The 25570-nt window shown below is 42.8% G+C and overlaps 1 protein-coding gene across 2 annotated transcripts in view; it reads left to right on the forward strand.

Moving 5' to 3' along the window:
* Positions 1–25570, forward strand: part of TENM1 (teneurin transmembrane protein 1) — a 413249-nt gene that overhangs the window by 286908 nt on the left and 100771 nt on the right. For both annotated transcript variants that reach the window (XM_056859258.1, XM_056859259.1), the window contains 3 exons: positions 1869–2012; positions 8722–8971; positions 12125–12145. In XM_056859258.1, coding sequence (XP_056715236.1) covers positions 1869–2012; positions 8722–8971; positions 12125–12145 — 415 coding nt within the window. The remainder of the gene's footprint in view (positions 1–1868; positions 2013–8721; positions 8972–12124; positions 12146–25570) is intronic.

Here is a 25570-nt window from a genome sequence, read left to right on the forward strand (position 1 = left end):
GGATTTGAAACTGATTTTGTGGAGGGAGGGGACATTCTGTTCTTTATAAACAGAAATGAAAGTTTGTCCCACACATGCTATCCAGTGTGCCTAGGGACTATCCAGTGTCCCATCAGCGGGAGCTTTTGAGGTGGAGCCTGGGGAGGGTGGGGTTTGGGGAGGGGAGGGACTCCCGAGGAGGGAGTCGGAATGGCTGGCAAAGGGGACCAGTTCACACATTACAAAGTCCTCTTGTCTCCCATAATATCCACTCAATGGACATGAGTTCTGTGCTTGGAACGTAGTTCCCAATGATGCATGGGCCCATTTCAGATCAGGGCCATGGGGAGAGTGGGCTTAAGGCTTCCCACCCTGCACTATTTTCTGTTAGAGGGAAAAAGAAAAATAACCCAATCCTCCCTCAGGGGTAATATCCCAGACTCACCAGATGCAGGATATTCCACGTCCTTAAACAGCAGACGATGGGTAGCCGTGTTAGTCTGTCACTAGCAGTAGAAAAGAGCAAGGGTCCAGTAGCACCTTAAAGACTAACAAAATTTCTGGCAAGGTTACTAGGGTTTCCAACCTCCAGGTACTAGCTGGAGATCTCCTGCTATTACAACTGATCTCCAGCCGATAAAGATCAGTTCACCTGGAGAAAATGGCCACTTTGGCAATTGGACTCTATGGCATTGAAGTCCCTCCCCTCCCCAAAATCTGCCCTCCTCAGGCTCTGCACCAAAAACCTCCTGGTGGCAAAGAGGGACCTGGCAATCCTAAGGGTTACCCTGCCAGAACTTTCGTTAGTCTTTAAGGTGCTACTGAACTATTGCTCTTTTCTACTGAAATAGAGTGTCTGTGAACGTGGAGGAATTTCTAAACAGCACACATATTAAAGGTTAAGAAAATTGTATTTAATAACTATTCACAAAGCCATTGGCTTAGGAGGCTTTTATAACTTTAACCTCAGCATAACTCGAAAAACATTGTAACAGCAAGAGAGCGAAAACCAGTGAAGAGTCAGTGATTGTTAACTTCAAGAATAAGAGTCTCCAGAAGGGATGGTCCGATTCCGGAGGATGGACAGCATCAGTTCAGTGCATCAGACCTCTTCCCTCCTGGAGCCACAGAGTTTTCTCTCATTCAAATTAGGCTCCACAGACTTTCCAACATTTTTCGTATCTGAAATTTCCCCAGGAAGCCACTGTTTGCCCTGTTCTGGAAATGCACCTGCTACCAAGGTCCAGATGATCGTGTAGCATGTCCTCTGGGCCATTTGTAGGTCCACTTCTCTCAAACACAAGTGCTAAATCTGTGTATCGACTAGTCTGCTTCAGAGGACGCTTGGATGAATGTGTGGGGTGGGTGGGGGTCCCCTAATCAAATGTTTATTACTTCAAAATAATTCCCTGTGTACAGAAAGCAGGCAGATCTGGGAGAAGTCTAGGGCACAGCCTTTTTCCCCCGTGTGTATTCATTTTATACGTGTAGGGTGGTTATGGAGACGCATTCCTTCATGTGAGCAAGCATTTGTAGTCTGAAGTGGGCTAGTCACTACACGGGTTTTGCCATCTCATTTGCAGTGTGTGAGAATTAGGCTCCAGTTTAATAAGTATGCTGGTTGCGCTGCCTCATGATTACAGCCTTAAGGGACCAGTCTTAAACTGGTATGCTCCAAAGTAAATGCCATGCTGTTCAGTGGCATTACTCTCAGGGAAGTGTTCTTAGGATTGCACTGTAAACTTGCTTAATGGGATATGCCATTCCTTCACCAAAGACAAAGCTGAGCAAGACTGGGTGGAAATTACTATTGACCCGTTAATTGTAGAATTGTCGTAGGTGATGGAAGGATACTCAGCCTTAACGTTTTGTTTGTTATCTGTTTCCAGTATCAGTAGGCTATGAATATGAGACTTGTCCTGATTTCATTCTGTGGGAGAAAAGGACTGTGGTACTGCAGGGATTTGAGTTGGATGCTTCAAATCTGGGTGGCTGGTCATTAGACAAACACCATATTTTGAATACACAGAGTGGTAAGTACATTAGTTATTAATCAGATGACACTGAAAAGCATGTTTCCCCAAGATGAAAACTGGAAAGGTTTTTAATAAATTTTAATTAATGTTATAAGTTATTATTGCAGGCAGGGCCTGGCAGCCCGCAGGGGGACTTCCTGGCAGTTGGGGCCCTTGCTGGCGATGTAATGATGTTGCTAGCAATGCACTGATGTCACCCCCATGTGCCCAGGAGTGACCATAGAGTTTTGCCCAAATGCAAGAGTTTCCCTGGCATCCTCCAGTGATGCTCTGACTATGCTGCCAGGCGCATGAGGAATGATGTCAGCGCACCAGGACGCTGCCAACATTTCCCTCTGTTTCCCACCATTTTTCTCCCCGCCGGCCAGCTGTGCAGGAGTGAGGAGGCACCTGCTGGGGGTGGGGTACCCCACACCCAGTGGGGGAATGACAAGCCTAGTTATAAACTCACCTTCAACATGTATTGCTTCTGGCCAGGAAAACCTCATCAGAGAACCTTAGTCCTTCAAAACATCTAGTATAGTAAGCAAAAAAAAACAAAAACAGTTTCTACTGGAATATCATGATGGTGGTTCCATTTGTCTGAACTGTTTGCCAAAACAGATTAGATGTTTGTTGCGCCAGAATGAAATGTCCCTGCAAGCAGCTGAGAGAGAATAATGAGAGCACAGAAAAAGTGTACAAAAAGAGAACAGAGCCTGTACTCTCAAACTTCATTAGATGAAAGGTCAAAAATTATTCACTATTTCATCTTGGCTCAAAGCTCAAAGGACCTCTCTCTGGTTTAAGCCATGAAAATGTATATTTAAGGTGAATGCTGTGATTCAAGGCTGAAAAACAAATCTAAAAAGTTCAGACGTGTGCGGGGAGATTAATGGGAAACACTTCTCATTTATGAACTTTGTTCTTAAAAAGTTTGCAGATGTCAATTAAACTAAAGAATATGGTCAGTCAGGATGTCATTGCTTGTGCAAGATGCTAAGAAATGTCATCTGTTCTTTCAGAAATGCAAACTAAAGAACAAATGAACTCCACACACCCCATCCAAACAGCATTCCTTTGGCCTCCCTGTAGGGATTCTCCTGTCACTGTTCAACATTCTTCCCTAACATTCCCCATTCATTTTTTAATAAACGCACATACAATGCATGTACACTTTCAAAATCAAATTTAAGAAAATAAAAATTGGGATATGCTATTTCCTTTGTTAATTACATTTATATCCTGTCATCATGGAAATCAAGGTGGCATATTTAGGATTCTGGAGGTATTTCTACCTAGGAACTAGGGAGACCAGATCTGCCTAGCTTGACCAAGGCTTGCTGTATGAAATACCTCCCAGTATCAGACCCCATGGTTTGAAGTGGGGCTATAGACCATGGTTTGTACGAACTGAGGTTTGGTGTGATATCTGAGTTGACGAACTACGGTTTGGTGTGATATCTCAGCTGTAGTTGGTACAAACTATGGCTTGGTGTCTTGTCCACACTGAGCCACTTTATCTGTGGAGAAGGTATAGCAGATCTCCATTAAGTGTGTTGTTAGACCCTTTTTCCCCGGACTGAGCTTTTCCTCTCAGGGCTAAGCAGAGAAATTTCAACCATATTTTTATATGACAAAGTTCTGCTTCATCCTTTACAGGCCCAATAAACTCTGGTTTCATTGCAGTGAAATATTTGATTAAAACATAGACTAATTGATTATGTGATAAAGTTTCTGGATTTTGCTTTTTAAAACCCAAAAGGTTTTTTTTTTAATACACATCAAAATATAAGACCAGTATCTTGTTTGTCTTTATGGCTGAACATCAAACAAAAGCCTCTTTTATTGCCAGCCGTAAACAAAGCCTTTGCAAATAAACATGTATTTCAGCAAAGTTGGGTCTCCAGGGTCCTAATTATATATTGTTACTTGTGGGCAAAAGATGAAAGATTTCTTTTACACGTTTAGCCACAGACAAACTCTAACCACACCTGCCACTTCAGTGGGTTTTTACTTCCAGGGGAGGATATGTCCGTGTCCATTAAGTATGCTGGTGTGTTGACAGTCAACTCTCATAAACCTACCTTAAATTCCAGAGAGAAATAAGCATTCCATCCCTCGTTGTTGATAAATAAGTTAAAAATATTATTTCCTCTTTGAATTTAATATTAAGCACCAACCACTATTTATCTTCCAGGAGGAGACGTAATTTTTTTTTAAAACTGCTGCACAATGTCATCTAAAAAGTAAAACTGGAACTCGTACTTTTGAAGTCTGTTGTGTTTTAGGAAGAACTTAGGGGCCATGGCTCAGCGGTAGAGTATCTGCATGGCAAGCCGAAAGTCCCAGGTCCAATCCCCGGCTTCTCCAGTTAAAGGGTCTGGGCAAGTAGGTGATGTGAAAGACCTCTGCCTGAGACCCTGGAGAGCTGCTGCCGGTCTGAGTAGACAATACTGACTTTGATGGACCAAGGGCCTGGTTCAGTATAGGGCAGCTTCATGTGTTTTTGGCCAACACTCTTTGTTTTTCCAGTGGATAACAGAGAAGTCATTTACTTTGAGGGATTTTTCAGCATTGAATTTGCCTTGTGGAAGTTTGCTATAAAATATCCACCAACTTCACTCAGCTGTGCTCACTCAGTGTCACTCCTTGAAAAGCACTGCCTGAGGTAACGCCCTCCTCACAGGCTGCTTCTAACTGCTGTTCTTCCTTGTAATTATGTTCAGACCTAACAAAATAATACCTCCCACCCATGAGCCCTCAAATGGCAAGGGATGATGGGATATTATCTGGGAATTCATGATTGGCACCTGCACCATTTTGTTACCAATAGATGAAATGAACTCCTGCATAAATAAATAAATAAATAAATAAATATTATTTACAAAATTTATATCCTGCCTTTCTGCCCTTACAAGGGCTGCCAACTATTTAAAACATCTGTGATAAAATTACGTTATAAAACCATTAAAATCAACACACCCTCCCAAACATACCTTATTAAAATAATTTTTAAAGAGTTTAAAAAGCCAGCGTTAGAATATTTACAAAACTGTTAAAATATATACAATATATATATATATATAAAAAAAACATTGTTAGGAAGGAGGAATCATTGAGGGAATGCCGAACAAAATAAAACAAAAAGGCTTCACCTGCTGGCAGAAGACCGTAACAAAAAGGGGACAGGTGACTCTCCCTGAGGAGAGAGTTCCAGAGGTTTGGAGCCATGACTGAGGAGGCCGTCTCCCAGGTTGCCTCCCATGTTATCGCGTATAACTGAGGGCAGAATTATATATTTAATTCTGAACTTGGCCCCTGTGTGGCCAGAAAAACCCCAGACTGGTTCAAATAGGGGGTATTCTTCTGCAGACCTGCAGGATCTCCTAGGTTTGCAGAAAACTCTGAAAGGTTTTTTGTTTTTGTTTTAATGGAGGAGGGATTAAATTTCCCCAAAGAGAGGAGCATCTCTGTGGGCCAGAGGTAGACAGAGAAGGAGGGAGCGGGAACTACCGCTTGAGCCAGGTGGGCAGGGGAATGAGGGGAGAGCCAGAGCCACGGTTGCACGTGCCAGGCAGGCAGGTGGGCGTGAGGGGTGAGGAGAAGGCAGGGAGATGGAGCTTCTGCCCCTCTCCCCCACCCCCACTGCATAAGCCAGGCAGCCATTAGCAGCAGTGCTACCGGCAGGCAGGTTGGCCAGCAACTGGGCAGCCTGGGCAGGGAGGATAGGATCCCCTCGCAGGTCCTGCAGGTCCCTTGTTTGTTGCATCCTCATGATGGAGGTGAAGAGTGCTGTTTATTGCAGCATAAGTAAATAAATGGCCACTATTTTGAGGTATTTCATATTCAGAGAATGATGAGTGATTTAGACCATGATTCAAAGCACTGGGGTGAATCAGGTTTCAGAAAAATAGCCAGTAGGATTTCTGATGTGTGTATCTCAAACAGTGCCTTCCCTATTCCATCCCCAGAAGATATGCTTCTTTTGAAACATGGTTGAGTTTCAAAAATAATAATATTTCACAATAATATTTATTATTTCTACCCAGTGCTTATAAACAAAGCCCCGCAACAAAAGTTCAGATAAGATTACCTTGCCCGCAGGCTGACCCATCTAATATTGACAGACAATAAGGAATTTATTTGTTGATTTAACGTATTTCTGGGCCACAGTCTCATCCCAAAGGTTCCTGAGGTGGTTTACAAACTATTATTACGGAAATCGCTGCTGGCACGAGAGACAGCCCAATAAATGTTAGGGTAATTGTACTGTCTTATTGCAATTATTATGCTGGTCATTGACTGCATTTAATAAATGAAACTATTATAAAGAAAAGCAGTTAAGATGCCAGATTGAAAACAAATAGTTCAGAAATTTCAGCAATGATAAGCACACTGTGCTTATTTTCAGTTGTACATAATAATGTCAGACTGTACTTCCACTGCTTTTGATTGTGTTACTTTGCTTCTCTCTGAGTGTATCTGTTTTTGTATGTCCATGTTCATGCCTGTCTTCCATTTAAGAATCCACTTCATGCATCTATTCATGCAATGTTAGCTCACCAAAACTTATGCCACAATAAATCTTTAAGGTGCTCTGAAAGATTTGTGTTTGGGGCTACTCCTCTGGAACTAGTAAATCCTTGTCGCCTCTAGTAGAAAAGGAATGGAAACCTTGTCTGAATGATGAAACTAGCAAAGCCAATACTAAGACAAAGGGAGTGTTTAGTTAAAAGGATGTTTCCTAGTTTATTTTCACACTCATTGGTGGGGGAAAAATCATTCTCTGTTAACTCTTCATCCCTTGGGAACCGCGCTGTGTCACAGGCAGGACTGTTTCCACACACAGTCGATCAGTTTTCATTCCAATTTGAATATTGATTTCATACTGCAATGCAGTGCCCTTTTCTGAAAACTGCAGGGTCATTCTCCTATTAATTTCTCTTTGTTAAATATTAAAAGTACCATACATATTTAACTACCAATCCCCATCATGTTAGTACAACTATTAGCCGCTAATTTAGTAGACCAATAACCAACCCTGATATTTTTGTTTTTTTCTTAAATTGTTTCTAACTGCTAATCAGACAGGTTTCATTGGATCTGAGCAACAGACACGCTTAGAGCTGGCAGGCATTCCTAGATAATTCCAGAGGAGTAACCATGTTAGTCTACTGTAGTAAAACAAAACAGAAATCCAGTGGCACCTGGGCTAACACCATTTATTTTAACATGAGCTTTTGTGAGTCAGAGCTCACTTCAGATGGATTCTTAGAGCCTAAGAGAGTGGCTGCATTCAGACATTCAGTTAATAGCTGTTAAACTATACAGGATTAATACATGCACCAGGCAACATTCCTTTGTCACACTGCCCTTTCTTCCCTTCCTTCTCGCATGGAATTTAGATATGGAAGACTTCCTGATTGATGCAAACTGCAGTTTGTTTTTATGTCCAAACTGGTTTGTTCTCTTTCCTATAAATCAGGATTTCTAACTTGAATTAAAGCATGGTTTCAAATCCTGGTGTGTAGGAAAGAGAACAAACAAACCAGTTTATCATTTAATCTGATTTGGATGTTGCAAAAAACTGTGGAACCAGGACGTCTTTGATAACATTTAATACACACTTCTGTTGTAATATTGAGGTTTGCATTTGCAGTTTCTAGGGAGAGGTAATTCAAAGTTTCAGTTAATGTTACGCCACCTGAGAGTCTTTGAGAACGCAAGGCATAACCCCTTCACAGGGCAATCGCAGCAACTTTACAAACTGCAACTTTCTCAGCAGACCTATGAAACTCTGCTCAAAGTGGTCGTTCCATAACAGTTCACGTTCAGAATTCAGAAAAAAAGTTTTCATACCTCTTGTTTACTGATAACAAAGCATCATCCAACATGTGGTAATGTTGGTAATTCGTTGTTGCATTGCGGTTGGTTGATAGTTCTTTTTCTTTCTCATGGCAATATGGGCATAGAATTCTTAGACCTTATAACAGTGGTTTCATAACCTTTTGATTAAAGACTCTTTTTGTTCTCGTGAACAACATAAAAGCAATTTTTCAGAAGTAGCTTTACAGCAAGGGCAGGCAACCCCTACAATGCGTGCTGAACAGCAGCAAGCCAGATCATTGTTCTCAACAGAAGGGACAAGTTCTCAACTTAAATTGAGGTATCAGCAACAGAACTAGAGCCAGTGATGTGGGAGAAAACAATCAACATGGCTTTTATCATTAGCCAAGGACAACCAACATCCCTCTTCTGTAGTTTGCCAACACACCAACATCTTCGTAGATAGATTATTCATTTTTTTCAGCATTCTGGCCCAAAAGATTGCAAACCCCTGCCCTAAAGTATGCGTGTTTTCCATCAGAAATAAATACATACATTATCTTTTTGTTACATTTTTACATTTCACATGTATGTATTCTAAGAGCATGCTTCGATATTTTTATAGTTCATGAGACAACATGCAGAGCCACCCACAGTTATGGCATAAGATCACTAACACTTTCCAAGGTTTTGTGTGTGTATGGTTTTGGAAAAACTTACTAATGGATTTGCTTTTACTGGGCTTCTTTGGTAGAGGATCTAATCCTGAATCTCTGTTGAATTCATACTGACACATGGTTCCATTAAGGTTCCATTAAGCCCAGAGCCAACAGAGTTGAGCAAAATGCTATATGCCAAGGTATGTACTCTTTATAAATGTGTGTGTGTTTCCAACTAGGTATCGTACATAAAGGAAATGGAGAGAATATATTCATCTCCCAGCAGCCACCAGTTATCTCAACCGTCATGGGTAACGGACACCAAAGAAGTGTCTCCTGCACCACTTGCAACGGCCCATCTCATAGCAGTAAACTCTTTGCTCCCGTTGCCATGGCTTCCGGGACGGATGGCAGCATATATATTGGTGACTTCAATTTCGTCCGGAGGCTCCTTCCTTCTGGGAATGCTGTTAGCATCCTAGAGTTAAGGTAAGACGTTTTGCTCACATTAGAAATCAAACTTATAGTACAGCCTGCCAAGAGTATTGGACTGTAGCAACATGGTATTTTCTTCAAAGGAGAACCATTAAAGAAGGGGAGAGGACTTGTTTTTTTGTGTGATTCATACCACATTGTATTATTCCTCTGGAGGTTATTAATTAATTTGTTGCATTAGGTATTGTTGAATAATTAAATGGCCATATCTATTTGGCTAACATCTCAAAGACATAGATCCTTGCTTTAAAAAAAGTTGATGTCATTCTTCATATATCAGCATACGAACCTGCCTTATACCAAGTCAGACTGTTTGCCCATTTAGTTCTTCAGAGTCTCTGGAGGAGGAACATCTTTCCCAAAATCCTCTTACCAGGGAAGCCATGGACATCCTCTATGACTGAGCCACAGCCCTTCACCAATACTGTGATACCATTTGTAGCTATTCTAAGGTAGAAACAGAAATCACAACAAATTAAGGTATACTGCTTTTTGCAGTTTAATTTTGAATGTATCCAACAATGGGACATTTTGGAGGACATTGATTCATAGGGTCGCTATGAGTCGGAAGCGACTTGACGGCACTTAACACACACACAACAATGGGGCTTTAAACTGAGAATCCATAAGAAGCTTTTCTCCCTCTCTCATAATACCAGAATGTGGGGTCATCTGCTGAAGCTGGAGGGTGAGAGATTCAAAACTGATAAAAGGAAGTATTTCTTCACACAACGCATAGTTAAATTGTGGAACTCTCTGCCCCAGGATGTGGTGATGGCTGCCAGCTTGGAAGGCTTTAAGAGGGTAGTGGACATGTTCATGGAGGAGAGGGCTATTCATGGCTACTAGTCAAAATGGAAACTAGTCATGATGCATGCCTATCCCCTCCATGATCAGAAGAGCATGCCTATTATATTAGGTGATTTGGAACTCAGGCAGGATAACTCTGCTGCAGTCGTCTTGTTTGTGGGCTTCCTAGAGGCACCTGGTTAGCCACTTTGTGAACTGCCCTTCGGGCTGGGGAGGGCAGGGTAAAAGTGCAATAAAATAAATAAACAGACGGCTGGGCTTGATGGGCCTTGGTCTGATCTAGCATGGCTTTTTTATGTTCTTATCCAAATGCACACGCACATGCTAAAATCTGAAGTGATTGCCTTGCTAAGGATTAATCAGAGCCCTTTAAAGATGTCCTTGGTACATATTTCAGATGTATGATTATAAATGCTGCAAATACAGCAGTCTTGGCAGGCTTTCATGTTCAAGTGATAGTTACCAAGTGACTACCTTATTTGTTGATAAATGTGTCCACCCACTGATAGATGTAGCATTCCTGTGATAGGAAAATGCCATTCAGTAATAAGTAGTAACGGGAAAGACGCGGTTGTGAGATTTAACCTTTAATCTTCCCCTTGCAAATTCTTTTTTTTTTATTTTCAGATAAAATTATGTGTTTGTAGCAACCTGTTTTATTTGAAGATATGTACATTAGATGGGATTAGCAAGAGATTCCCTAAACGACGAGAAGTCCAAGGGTAGCAAAGTTTAGTCGTCTTTGGACGAAAGAGAGGTGTACAGCATCGTTGCAGTATCTGTTTTATTTATCGACGTACAAGCAGAGATTCCTAAAAACAGGCAGCCCATCTGCCGCTGCTTCATTAGCTTCCCAAGAGTAACTGTGCCCCCAGAATGCCGCAGTTGTCCCCAGCTCCTGTTAAACACTCCTGGCTCTTTCTCTCCCCCAGTTCACACTGCATAACATCCGCCTTTCCTCTATCAATTACTTGTATGCTGACCCACACGTGCCTGGCAGAGCTTGAATCACAGCCTTTATATTTTTGGGAAATTGCCCATTCAGGAAAAGATCCCGTCATTAGCTCCCATTCAGAAAACAACAACACAGTTTAAATGCAATCAGCTTGACAAAGGACAGCCTCAGCTGTAACAATATTTTGATTTCCGTCTTCTAGAGAGCGAAGGCGGATGGGATAGGTGGAAACATGGTTATTGGTTCTGGGTTGCCATATGGGTGATCATCAGGAAGTCAGCATTCCGTGGGAGTCTTTGTCATCAAAAAACTGCAGCACAGCCAACCTCTTGCACACACACACATACACACATACACACCTTCATTGGCACATAAAAAAGGAAGAACATACATTATGATAAACCCGAGCACAAATAAATAACATTGAATATAACCATCCCAAATCAGCCATTAAGGAAAGCTACACCCGATTCATGATACCTGATTGCTAACTATAAGAACCTTACAACTGATTCAGTTATTTTGGGTTTTGCGTGGACATAAGATAGGATGTCCTGATTTCATCAGAGAGCCATTCCCTGTTTACAAACAGCGGGTCAATGAATTGGGATTGGCTACAAGCATAAAAGCAACAATCAAAAAGGACATGCAGAAGGCATTCCTGCAAGGGCAAACTCTATCCGCAAATGGGATGCAATCAGCTTGACAAAGGACAGCCTCAGCTGTAACAATATTTTGATTTTCATCTTCTAGAGAGTGAAGGCGTAATGGGCTAGGTAGAAACATGGGTATTGGCTCTGGGTTGCCATATGGGTGATCGTCAGGAAGTCAGCATTCCGTGTGAATCTTTGTCATCGAAAACTATAGCACAGCTGAACTCTTGCAGTTGTCAGGCTGTACAATAAAATGTAGGTCAAGGTCTATATTCTTAACATTGTTTCATCGGTATGAATTAAGTATGTAAATAATTTTAATTCTTGAAATGGGGCTCAATAAGAGTCCACCGCTTTTAACCACTATACCATGCTGGCTGTCATTAATTAATTGAGGATGAGAAGTCTGTTTAGCAAGATAAAACCTGGAGATGTGAGAGTCTCACAACTGGTGGGCAAACAGCGGAAGCTGAAAAAGGAACCAAAGAGTTAAATTTAAATGGTTTGATTTAATTCCCTTGGTGACTTCCATTCAGATATTTGTCTTATCCAGGGTATACCCTTTTAGTTTTGAGTGTTGCTATATTCAATGTTGTGCCTTTTATATGAATACTCTAAAGCAACAGTAGCAGCCATTCCTTGCAAATTATCTCCTTGCTTCCACCATTGTTACTAACCGCTTTTTAATTTTTCTTTTGTTGTTGTTTCTGGACGAATCTGCCATTTAAGGAACAGAGACACGAGACACAGGTAAGAAAATTATGGTGCAGCAGTTTGGGGCTGGAAAGTCCAGTTTTTCAGCAGGCCATGTAATAGATTGCCTTTTGGCACCTTCCCATATCTGTGTTACAACACGACTCTCTGTAGCAAAAAAGAAAAGGTTTCATAGAAAGGTTTGATTGAGTAACTTCCAAACTGTCTGATCTAGGCTTCCTCCAAAGGTTTTTATGTCTGCCACAATTGGAAGTGATTTGGTGTCAGAGAAATGAGAATTTACCTCCATTCTGAAACATCAAACGTTCACGTGCTTGCAGGCTTCTCACTGTGGAAGCCTCACTTGTAAAGCAGTCAGAATTTGTTATTGGCAGGGATGGGAAGGAAGGAAGGTATAAACCCAACCTCTTTGCTGCCTAACTTCTCATAAGCTTCCCTTTGTCCTTTTCTCTAACTTGAGAGGTTGGAATTACAGCTGGATCCAGCAGGCGTTGATTCCTCTACTGCAAGATGCTTCACAATACATGCTCCCATGCCTCTAACCTATATTGTATAGTATGAAAGCCATCCTAGGGGCCAAACACAAGTGGTGTTGGAGCTCTGGAACTGGGCTGAGCATGATCTGAATCAAGGCCATGGCACTATAGGGAAAGGGGGGTGTTAACTCTTCTCTTACACTATTTCCCTGTTTGAAAATACCCCTTGGCAGCAGGTCCAGTAGGCGGATCAAGTGGAGATGAAGCGATTTCCCAAACCAAACTGAGGGGGGGGGATTAATAGGGGCACAACATGTTGCGTGGGGCTGGCTGTGTTTGGTGGTGCTGTAAACGTTGTGCTAAGACTGCTGGGCATTATTAATTGCCAGGCATATCTTCTCCTACTGGCTTCCCACACTCCATAAATTTTTCCTGTAGACTATGGGGAGGGCATGAGATCTTGCCTAGAGAATAAGTCCATAGATGTGGGGGAGGGGTTGAAAGGAAGGAAGTCTGGGAAAGTCTGGTTTCAAAGACAACTAACCTAATGAAAGCTTCCACATTCAAAATTAGCAGTCCCGTTGAGGTTTAAACTAATTTCAGATTTAGGAGGAGTTCTCTTGCAGTGTATTTCTTTGTTCTGGAAAAATAGTGAGGGGAGCAGGTTTGTGAGCATGTAGAAAAATAGCTGTTTAGGGCTGTTGAAAAAAAAATCGGTAAAATTCAGATTTGGCAACATTTGGCCCATTTTGATTCGGGAAATGCCGAAGTCCGAACTCCCCCAATTCAGATCCATGGAATTTGGCGCCAAGTTCCGAGTTCGGGGGAAAATTCGGCCGAATAAAGCCATTAAAAACACATTCGTGCCTTTCCGCGGCTCCGGGGGGGCATTTTTGGAGGTAGAGGTCCCAAAATTTCAACGTAGCTTGAGGCGGCCCTTCTTGCAAGAACCCCCAAGCTTTGTAAAGATTGGGTCAGGAAGTCCCGAGATATGGGGCCTGGAAGGGCCCCCACAAAAAAAATCGCCCACAGTAAAAACACATTTGCGCCTTTCTGCGGCTCTGGGGGGGCATTTTTGGAGGTAGAGGGCCCAAACTTTCAGCGTAGCTTGAGGTGACCCTTCTTGCAAGAACCCCCAAGTTTGGTGACGATTGGGGCAGGGGGTCCCGAGTTATGGGGCCCGGAAGGGGTCCCCCCATCTGCCCATTGGAATAAAGCCATTAAAAGGGATGTACTAAAACGAATGACAAGTCAGCCCATTGGAAGCAATGGGAGAGGCTGCTCAGCCCATTGAAGATAATGGGAGAGGGGAATGTCGGTTGACTTGCATTGACTCCACTGAAATAAATTTCAGGGGATGTACTAAAACGAATGACAGGCTAGCCCATTCGAAACAACAGGAGCGGCTGCACAGCCCATTGGAAACAATAGCAACCAGCCAGAGAGAGACTCACTGACCCACAGTTAACTCCACGCGAAGTTGGCAACCAGTGAAAACAGTAGAAAGCACAGTCCCATACAGAGGCAATCAAGCCCAGCAGAACAGGTAAACCCACCCCCCTTTGGCTTCCCCCCTCACACACACACACACAGAATCCCCCCCCACATACACACACACAGGAAAAAATTATAGAGAAAAGCCCCCAAATGGGTCTTACTGTGGATGTCTTCTTCTATCAGGAGCAGGGACTGGGAGGACTCAGGAGTAATCCTACCCAATACGATTCTAGTAGATTCACACACACATACACTCTGGCATGGGGGGGTTTGCCTTGGATTTGCCGCTCTCTAGATGCACATTAAGGATTGCCTGCTCCCATTCATTCCAATGGGTGGATTGGGGGGGACCCCATAACTCGGGATTAATTGCCTTTTAGTTAGACCCCCAGGCCGGGGTAATGGTACGGCCCAACTGCTGAGGCAATCATACCCCCAGGCTGGGGTAATGGTACATCCCAACTGCCGAGGCAACCACCAGACCAGACCCCCGGGCTGGGTAATGGTACGGCCCAAATTGAATGTGTTTTTAAAGGCTGTAATGGGCAGATGGGTGGGGGGACCCCTTCCGGGCCCCATAACTCGGGGGCCCCTGCCCCAATCATTACCAAACATGGGGCTTCTTGCAAGAAGGGTCACCTCAAGCTATGCTGAAAGTTTGGGACCTCTACCTCCAAAAATGCCCCCCAGAGCCGCGGAAAGGCGCAAATATGTTTTTAATGCCTTTATTCCTGTGGGCAATTTTGGGGGGGACCCCGTACGGGCCCCATAACTTGGGACGCCCTGACCCAATCTTTACAAAACTTGGGGGTTCTTGCAAGAAGGGTCACCTCAAGCTATGATGAAAGTTTGGGACCTCTACTTCCAAAAATACCCCACCAGAGCCACGGAAAGGCGCGAATGTGTTTTTAATGCCTTTATGGTTATGATTCGGAGCCCCTGAATTTGCCGAATTTATTCGGCGTTCGCCCTGAACTCGCTTAATTTGGCTCGTTTTCCCACCTTTTTTTAATTCGGTTCCATCCGAAGTAGAAACCGCCAAATTGGGGGAAATTTGACTGTTTTTCTTGTCGGATGGAACCGAATAGACAGCCCTAGTTCTGTTTCCTTGCAGAAGCAGAAGTGGACTTGGAAGGTTACAGAAGGTCTTACAGGCCATCATCAGTGCTATGACCTTTTGCGGTATATGTGAACATACTTGAGTTCCTCACAAACATAAAGAAATACACCTGACAGGGACAGGGACTTTTCTCTGGTATAACATAGTGGCTAAAAGAATGAGGTGTGATCCCAGAGGTCCTGGTTCGAATTTTGTATCTGCCATGAACTCACTTTTTGGTTTCAGACAAGCCCATCCTTAGCTCCCTACCTGCACTATGAAGATACTAATAACTGGCCTAATTTGGAGGACTAGAGGGGAAGGTGGCATGGTATAGACCGATCTCATCAGATCTTGGAAGCTAAGCAGGGTCAGTACTTGGAAGGGAGACCTCCAAGGAAGACTTTGCAGAGGAAGACGATGGCAGACCACCTCTGCTCAATCACTTGCCTTGAAAACTGCATCAGGGGTTGCTATAAGTTGGCTGCGACTTGACAGCACTTTACACACACAAATTTTGAAGGACCGTTGGAATAACTGCTTCTAGATAATGTCCATGAAGCACTTTGTAATGCTTCAAATGTTGTATAGAATTCTAAACAGATTTGCCTTGACATCAGAACGTGATGACAGTGTCTGTCGCCATTTTTTCCTCCTCAGCCTTATGCCCCCTTTCTCAGCCTCCTCTTTGCTTCCGCTCCTTGCATCACCCTCTTGCTCTGTTCTTTATTCTCCTCTGCTTTGTCAAAAACCATGACCAGGGTCTGCCCTACACCAGATAAGCTTGTAACTAGATACCGCAAGGGGCTGGGATGTCAATGGATGATAATAGACACCTTTCAATATCAGGCTCTAATTAGCAAACTCATTATCTCACAAGCTTCCTCTAATCACTCTTCATTACGGAAGTTCAAGATTCTACCTAACCTTCTATTAGGCCTCTCGTGACAACAGGAGAAACGTAAATGATGAACGAAATGTGCACCGCGTTCAGTGGAAAAGGAAAGTCAAAATGTCTTGCTTGCACAACTTACTATAAGAGACAGGAAAGTTTCCTGTTTGTCTGTAGATTTAGTCAATTGAAGTAACAATCTAAAGTAATGCAGTTTCAGAGGGTAGCCATGTTGGTCTGTTGGTAGAACAGATAGATTTGAATCCAGTAGTACCTTGGAGATCAACAAGATTTTCGGGGTATAAGCTTCCGATAGTCAGTGCTCCCATTGACTCTCGAGAGCTTATACCCCGAAAATCTTGCTAATATCTAAGGTGCTACTAAAGTGTGTTTAGACTGGTCTCGTGTTCTGTATTGACAATTGTGCTACTTCCAGCCTTTCCCCACTGCTAGGGCCCCCCATTTTCTCAAAATTTACCCTTGAAAAGTGGGAGGGGGTGTTTCCCACAGTGAGAAAGGCGTGCAGTTGCTGGGGAAGCCACATTTTAAAGGCTTAGATGCTAGTGTGAAGCCTACATTATCACTTGGGAGCCTGAGAAATGGAGTTCTTAGTTCCTCGCATGTCAGTTGATTGAGCTGGGAGACATTGGGAAATCAATTTCCAAGACTCCCTGTTGCCAGTGGATGATGTATGCGAACATAACAGGCTTTTAGGAAGAGACTGTGGCGCTACTGCAAACCCTCCCTGCCTTACAAGGGTAGGTTCGGGGAGGAGATAATGGGCTGCTTATGTAATATGCCAGCACTAGGAACTCTTACAGAGGGGACTAAGATATTTGCAAGAGTTCCCTAAGGAAGTTAGGAAAGACTGAGCTATTTACAAGGTGAGTTGGAGAAGCTCAATATGGGATTACCCCAGTAACGGTTATTGGTAGGGTTGCCAACCTCCAGGTACTAGCTGGAGATCTGCTATTACAACTGATCTCCAGCCAATAGCGATCAGTTCCCCTGGAGAAAATGGCCGCTTTGGCAATTGGACTCTATGGCATTGAAGTCCCTCCCCTCCCCAAACCCCGCCTTCCTCAGGCTCCATTTGGCCCCTATATTATTTATTTTTTATATCAATGGGTTAGTCAGTCAGTTGAACAACCCAGACTTTCACCCCCCGAGAGTAGCACATAGACACATTCCGGTTCTTCTGTATGCCGACGACGCAGTGATACTATCTAGAACGTGAGTTGGCCTGAATAGGGCAATGCAGGAACTTGTCAATTTTTGTCAGACCGAGCAGCTTAGGCTGAATTTTCAAAAGACTAAAATTATGGTTTTTGGCAGAAGGCCAAAGATACAAAAGTGGAGTCTAAATGGTCAGAACATAGAGCAAGTGAAGTGCTTCAAATATCTAGGGGTCAGGATGCAGGCTTCGGGTTCGAGGGCTGAGCATTTGAAAGGGGTGGCAGCCGAAGGCCAGAGGTCTGCTAATAATATAGTAAAGTTTTTGCGGGTAAAAGGTGGTCATTACGTCCCCGCAGCCCTCAAACTATTTAGGGCGAAATCCCTGACACAGCTCCTGTATGGGTCATGGCTGGATGCCCCTTCATTACAATTTGCACCTCTAGAAAGGGTATAATCTAAATTTCTAAGAACAGCCCTCCAAGTCCCTAGTTCTGTGTCAAACGCTAACATCCGCCTGGAGATGGGGATGGTGAGGATGGAGGCCAGAGTGAGCCAGGCATCTATCTTAATGTGGCTTAAAATGATCACCAACCCAATGGGATTTTCCGCCCTGATTCTAAAGGATAACTTCAAATCATCATGGCTTCAGGCAGTCTTTAGGAAGCTGGTTAGAATAGGACTGGACCCACAGGTCGTGTCTCAGATGGGATACGAACAGGCTAAAAGTCTAATTAAACAGAGGATCTGGGACATAGAAAGACAGGAGGATGTGGGGAGGTGTCCTGCCTTCATATCAACAGAGAATAATAGGTACCGTACAAAGTAGCCCCAGCATCGTATCTGTTTCAGTTGGAAGGAAGAAGCCATAGGAGAGCATTTACTTTAGCACCTGTCCAGGCTCTCCCTTCGGCTATGTTGGAGGGCCGTTTTAAGAAGATACCAATATCAGAGAGACTCTGCCCCTGTGGATCAGGGGAGGTGGAATCAGTGGCACATGTTTTATTTGGTTGCCCCTGGTATAATGAGGCTCGTGTCCAGCTCATTTTCCCCCTAATAAAAGGTGTCACAGGGGTACCGCAAGCAGATCTATTGCAGATGTTGTTATTTTGGGAAAACAAGCAGTTTACATGCTCCACTGCCAGGTTCTGCGCAGTAGCGATTAAAATGTGTCAATCTAAGAGTATTCCTAAGGAGTGAAGGACTAACCTCAAAAGGGCGTCCATCGGTTTTGTAATTATGTATTCAGATTATTTAGGACTGAGTTCCCAGAAAGAAGGATTATGTTGTAACAGCATATAGTATGTATATGAGTATATTTGCCCATTGAGCTAACTATATGTATTTTTCTGGCAAGGCCGTAATAAAATGTTTTACCTGCTCCTCAGGCTCCACCCCCAAAATCCTCCCACTGGTGGCGAAGAGGGACCTGGCAACCCTAGTTATTGGCCATCCTCTTGAATAGTTATGTGTTTCTATTGAGTTATTGTACCATTTTAAAAGCTGTTTTTCATTGTTCAAACGTTTTAATATTTTTAAGTGTGCTGCCTTGGAGACCCTGATCAGGTGGGAAAATGGCATAAAAATGATTCAAATAAATGCAACAAATAAATGCACAGGGTAAGGTGCAGATCTTAAATGGATCCCATGCTACAGATAAGCAGCAAAATTAGAGGCTTCCATCACAGCCACCAATGGTCAAAAGTTCCTTGCTGTGCCAGTTAAGTTATATAACTCTGACTTCATTATAACCGCTAATTTGTTAAGATTAGATAAACTTGCTCACGGGAAGCAAAGTGGAAGGGCATAACAAAGTAAAGGGAGGGGCTCCTGTGAAAATGTTGATGGTTGGAAGTGGCAGTTTTAAAACAAGGGAAGGAGCTGAGGAGGCAGAAGGTGGATCCCACCAGCCAAGCAGTGTTAACGGGAGCCTCTGGAGAGCAGAATCTTCAGGTCTCTCATGCTGTTTATTTTCAGAACTAATTGAAAAGATCCAGGAAGCAGAGCTGTCATGAGCAATCAGCTAATTTCAACACCAGGTTTCTAAATAGTGGAAGTGATAAAATCTTAAACTAATAAATAAGTCAACAGAACAGGTCCACACACACACCAAATACACAAGCCGTAGAAATGTATAAGCAGTTTAGAAAAACTTGGAGAAAATGAAGTATATTACATTTTTTTTAAAATCCTGAATTTTGCTAAACATAATTCTAAATATGATAAATTGCTAGGTTACCGTATAAGAATAAATGTAAAGGTATGCAAGCACCAGGTAAAGGTATGCAAGCACCTATGCAAGCACCAGGTCATTACTGATCCATGGGGTGATGTCACATCACAACATTTACTAGGCAGGCTATGTTTTATGGGGTGATTTGTCATTGCCTTCCCCAGTCATCCACACTTTACCCCCAGCAAGCTGGGCACTCATTTTATCATCCTCCAAAGGCTGGAAGGCTGAGTAAACCTTGAGCCAACTGCCTGAAACTGACTTCCTTTGGGATCGAACTCAGGTCATGAGCAGAGCTTTCACCGCAGTACTGCAGTTTACCACACTGTGGCAAAAATGATAAATCGTTAGGTTACCAAACAAGAACAGAGTGCCAGAAAAGTGCCTCCAACACATACAAGGTGCTTTGCTATAGAAAATGATATGATTTGAAAAATTCACTGAAATATTATACATGACCAAAAAAATCCAGAAAAACAACTTAATATGCAAAAACTCCCTCCTCTTTGTAGGTGACCCTATTTTGTTGATGTACTGATTGATACGGAGCCACCTACTTCACTGTTAGAGGAAATGATGGAGCACATGAAGGATATCATGTCCAGATGAATAACTGCCAAATATTTTAATGCAAAAATACGTTAGCCATCCCGTTAAGAATTCTATACTCTAGAAGTATGCCAGAGTCATTGAATTTATTTATTTATACCTTGCCTTTCTCTACAATGGGGATCCAAAGTGGTTTACAGAATTGTTGTCTTCTCTTCCATTTTATCCTCACAACAATCCTATGAGGCAGTTTAGGCTGAGTGTGTGTGGCTGGCCCAAGGTCGCCCAACAAGCTCCCATGGCAGAGCAGGGATTCAAACCTGGTTCTCAGTCATAATCCAACCTCTACAACACACTGGCTGTCCAGTGAGGTAAATGAACCAATATGGTAAAGTTAGAGGTCCACGTACTCTTTTTGTTTTACAGACCCACATCCCTGTGGAACACTTATTTATTCACTATTTTCAAATCCTGCTTTTCTTCTTCAAAAGAAAAAAACTTAAATCCAGCTTGCAAATACAGATTGAATGTTATGAAAGCATGTCAGTGAAAAGGGCCTTTCTGTTTGTCCTCCCCACTCCTGCCAAGTAGTTGGTTGTTGATGAAGTCTGCGAGGAGAGGTGATCATTCACCAGGTGGCCTAATGGTTAAAGAATCCTTGTCTTTTCCTCTCCTTTGGCTGAATGGCTGGCCATGGGGGTGAGAGGAGAGAAGGTTGGGCTAGGGAAGCTAGCCAGGTAGGCTTTAGATTAATACTAAGATTGGCTATAATATTTTGAGATGTGCACATGACACCACATTACTGGAATAGAACAGTGAATGACTACTGATGAAGGTTAAAGCAGAAAGTGCCTAAACAGGATTACAGCGGAACATCAAGAAGACAAAAGTAATGACTACTGGGGAATTACCAAACTTTACGGTTGACAACGAAGAAATTGTTAAAGATTTTCTATTCCTTGGCGCCATCATCAACCAAAAGAAAGACTGCCCCAAGAAATCAGAAGGAGATTGAGATGGGTAAATCTGCAGGGTATCATGCCATTGAGTCTACGCTACAAAGCAGCCATTTTCTCCAGGGGAAATGATCTTGATCTCCTGGAGATCAGCTGTAATAGCAGCATATCTCCAGGTGCCACCTGGATGTTGGCAACCCTAACTGAGCAACAATTTCAGATGGAAACTGTACCAAGTAACATGATGCAGAAAGACAGCACCTCAAAGCTTATATTTTTAAATGCAATAGTGTTTCTAATCAAAATGTTCTTTCTTTCACTCTTAAAAGATTCAAACTGCATGCAGACATCATAACAAACTGTAATTAAATTCTCATCAGGCAAGAATGCAGCTTGTAGGTATGCCTGCTCATGCCCCTTGCTTCCCTCCCTTCCCTCTTCCTCCATTGCATGGAGTATGGTGGAACGCTTCCTGGCTTCATCAAGCTCCAATTCACAGCGATGTTCAAATGCAGGAGCCTCAGTGAATAGATTTATTTATTTATTTATATTCTGCACAAACAAGGATTCTTAAACTCCTGTTTCATCCAAGTTTGGAACCCTGGTTTCTGTGGAGTAAATGAACTCCAATTCTCCGAGGCACCCGCATTCAGACATGTTGAGTTTGAAAGTTTTCAACCAAACTGCATGAGCTAGAGCAGAGGAAGGTGAGAAGAGCAAGGTGTGCGTGCATAAGCACAGCAGCAAACTTTGTATCCAATCAGAATTTAATTGCACCGTGCCATGACATCTGAATGCAACTTCTGTTTCATGCAATACGTAGAGATAGGGTTGCCAGGTCCCTCTTCACCACCGGCGGGAGGTTTAAGGGATGGAGCTTGAGGAGGGTGGGGTTTGGGGAGGGGAGGGACTTCAATGCCATAGAGTCCAATTGCCAAAGCGGCCATTTTCTCTAGGTAAACTGATCTCTATCAGCTGGAGATCAGTTGTAATAGCAGGAGATCTCCAGCTAGTACCTGGATGTTGGCAACCCTATTTATAGAGTTGGTGGTGGAAAGTGCTGTTGCAACCCTTGCTTCATTGATTTTCAAGGGAAGAGGCGATCAGAAGTGGTTTGCTGTTGCCTGCATAGCAACCCTGGACATCCTTGAAAGTGGTCTCCCATCCAAGTACTAGCCAGGGCCAACCCTGCTTAGCTTCTGAGATCTGATGAGATCGGGCTAGCCTGGGCCATCCAGATAGTAGACCTACTTGAAATATGCTTGTGCTGATGTTTAATACATTTAAAACGCCCTCCAAATTCTAATAGGTTGACTGAGAACCATGTGACTAAGAACTTGTTGAAGATTTTTTAGAACTGAACAGATTTGCAGCCTCTGAGTCCCACTGAACTCAATAGGGCTTACTTCCAGGTAAATGTGTGTAGAATTGCAACCTCAGCCCATCTAAATCTACAGTGGCAGCGATATCATGTATGACAATAACTTTAAACCTCTGTGGGTAATGGAATGTTTTATATAATGAAGAAAATTGAATTTGTAGAGATAAAACCTTTCTCAAGGCAGTGAATATGAAGGAATTGCAGTGCATTCCTAAGGAGAGTTACTCCAGTCTAAGCCCATTGACTGGAGTAACTCTCCTTAGGAATGTACTGTTAAAGTACAGATGGCAGATTAAAGCCCTTCATAATTTAAATTCTCAGTAAGATTCTACTTGTGCAAGCTAAAAATAATAATAATGAATTTCAATTGTGAGAATCAAAAGAATAATTATAGGCAATGAAAAGAGACACATTGTGTCAAAAATCTACGAGAAATTTCCACAATAGAAAAATGACCTGGGAAAAGGGTGAAAAAACTAAATGATAAATTGGGCATAAAATAAAGGTAAACCAGACTCTCTTTTGATGAATAGAACTACATATGAAAAGTGTGTAATAATTCTTGTTTATGGTCCATTCTCAGAACAAATTGTGGAAAGTTTATGACCTGGATGTAGATGTGGTGTGTGGCTCTAGATTTATATTCCTTTGCCATATATTCATATTATATTTGAGATTAAAATAACCTGATTTGGATAGCTGCTGTTTGACTCAAAAGCTAGCAAAACTCTGTGTATGTTTTTTTTTTAAAAAAAGAATACAGGATGTTGAAGCTGGAATTTCTGACAGGCACATGAGATTTTATTGTCTGTATAATCAAAGCTCACTTTAGCTGGGGATTTTTTTATTTTTTTTGCAGAAGTGAGATTCTTCTAGTTATTCTTGTAGCATAGGCGTGCTTGTTGGGAAAACCCCCAAAGCTATCCTCGGATCACATCTTGATCAAAGACACCTTTGGGGACAGTTAGTGTGAAACCAGACTGTTCCCACCAAAGTATTCTTTCAGCTAGTAAAGGAGTTGAGGACTCTTCCTCTACAACCCCCCGATTTAAGAAAACAAAAATGCTGGTCAGCAAAAATTCTTGTTCCGGCGTCATGCTTGTTATTTGCTAATTCGAGTTGACTCTTTTTTGCATGCTCACATGTGTAATTTCAGAGTGGAAGCTGAGTGCCAACTCAAACGGGGATACACCTTGGCACAAAAATATAGAAATTGTTTATTGTCTTCTGGCACGTTATAATGCTTTACTAATGCTGGCCAAGTTTTATCCGAATTGCAAAGAATCTCAATCGGTGTGCTTGTCTGTATACGTGCATAAGGAGGGGGACCCCGTGGCTGTGTGCTGGGCAGCCTGTGGGACCCCAAAAACCATGAGAATGTGCTATCCTATCTGACAGTGTGTCACTCCAGATTAGCTTCACAACATGGTTAGGGGTTATAATCCTACTTTCTGGATATGGCAGAAAGAAATAGGTACCTTTTCCCCAGCTACGACAGTCATACACAATAGAACAAATATTAAGACATTAGTAGAATTGCAGGGTTACATCTGAGTCTTGAATATCTACTGGTTCTTCTTATTTATACCAAAAACAGAGAAAATGTTAATGTAGAAAGGAGACTCAATGCGAAATGCTGGAGAACAGGTAACATTCCCATTGTGCATGCTGGCAACACACGTGGCATACATATGCCATTATGACATGCTGGCTCTGGCTTATCTGTTTGAACTTCCAACTGTAATGACTTTAATAGTTTTTTTAATGTATTTATTGTTTCCTTGGGTCATAACTGTGTTGGGAAAAGGTTGGAATGGTGTCTTTGTAATACCTATATATAATAAAACAGCTGAGCTATATGCCACCAAAAGAGGGATACAGGAGACAAACACTTCTACCAACCAGTGGCTGCCTTACATTGTTCAAGCAATAAAATCGGAGGTGTTAACAGAAGTACTCCCTGCATCCAAGATAGTATGATAAAGTTTACTGAGTTGCCAGATGCTTTTTCAAATAAAATCTGTACCTAAGTAGTCTGGATGGAAGGATAAAAAAAGAAATAGATTTTTCATATGAATTTTTAAAAATTCAAAATGAATCGGCACATACCACGAAAACAACACAGTGAGGACTGTGTTCTAAAGAGGAAGGAAGACTCCAGTACTTTAAAATGTTGTGGGTGATATGCCCAGATGCCAACGGAGCCCACCGCTGGCATCCAGACGCCGACAAAGGCTGCAGCGGCATCCCAGGAGGCGTTCCCGGGGCGTCACGGCATTCCGGGAGGCATTCCCAGAGTGTCACGGCATTCCAGGAGGTGTTCCTGGGGCGACACGCTGGGGGGTGGGGCCACCATTAGGCGGTCTCCTAAGCTGTTATGGCTTGAGAATGCCCCCCCCTTTTTTTGCCTGAGACACCCCACCTTTTAGGTGGCTTATCTCCCATGCAACCCTTTGCGTGGATTTTTCTTTGCGTGCCGCTGCGTTGCCTCCTAAGCCCGGCACAGGCATTCCGGTCAGGAATGCACAGTAACAGCACCTCAGTGATAACCCCCCCCCTCCAGTTGTTTTCAAACTTCTGCTCTTCTCAAACATTTGATTTCTCATGGGTATCTTGCATAATTTCATTGTGGGGAGTCTATATTTTTTCACCTAAAGAGCATTCGGGTGAAGGGAGCTAAACCACGTTTTTCCTCACTGCACCCCGTTGTTTCATGCGCTTTTCTCCCCAGCCTATCTGAAGCCCTGCATCAGAGCTCCATTTGAGAGAAAAGTCCTTGATGCCACAGAGAGCAGCTGGGTGAGGAGGAAAGAGGAGTGAGGCTTTTGCTTTGCTGGACTTCCCACTCCTTTCCATGTCAAAACAGACTCTCATCAATGCAACTTCAATGGAAAACAGAATGTGTGTGTGGTTTTGCCGTCAAGCCGTAGCTGACTTATGGCGACCTGGTAGAGTTTTCAAGGCCAGAGACGTTCTGAGGTGGTTTGCCATTGCCTGCCTCCACATGGGCTGAGAGAATTCTGAGAGAACTGTGACTAGTCCAAGGTCACCCAGCAGGCTTCATGGGTAGGAGTGGGGAATCGAACCTGGTACTCCAGATTAGAGTCTGCCACTCTTAACCACTGTACGACTCTGGTTCTCAAATAGAACATAGACATTAATAAATACTCAGGACTCTCCCCTCTGATCTAGTTAGTTCTGAGCA

The sequence above is a fragment of the Euleptes europaea genome, chromosome 13 (genome assembly GCF_029931775.1).
Source record: "Euleptes europaea isolate rEulEur1 chromosome 13, rEulEur1.hap1, whole genome shotgun sequence".
In the NCBI taxonomy this organism is placed as follows: domain Eukaryota; kingdom Metazoa; phylum Chordata; class Lepidosauria; order Squamata; family Sphaerodactylidae; genus Euleptes; species Euleptes europaea.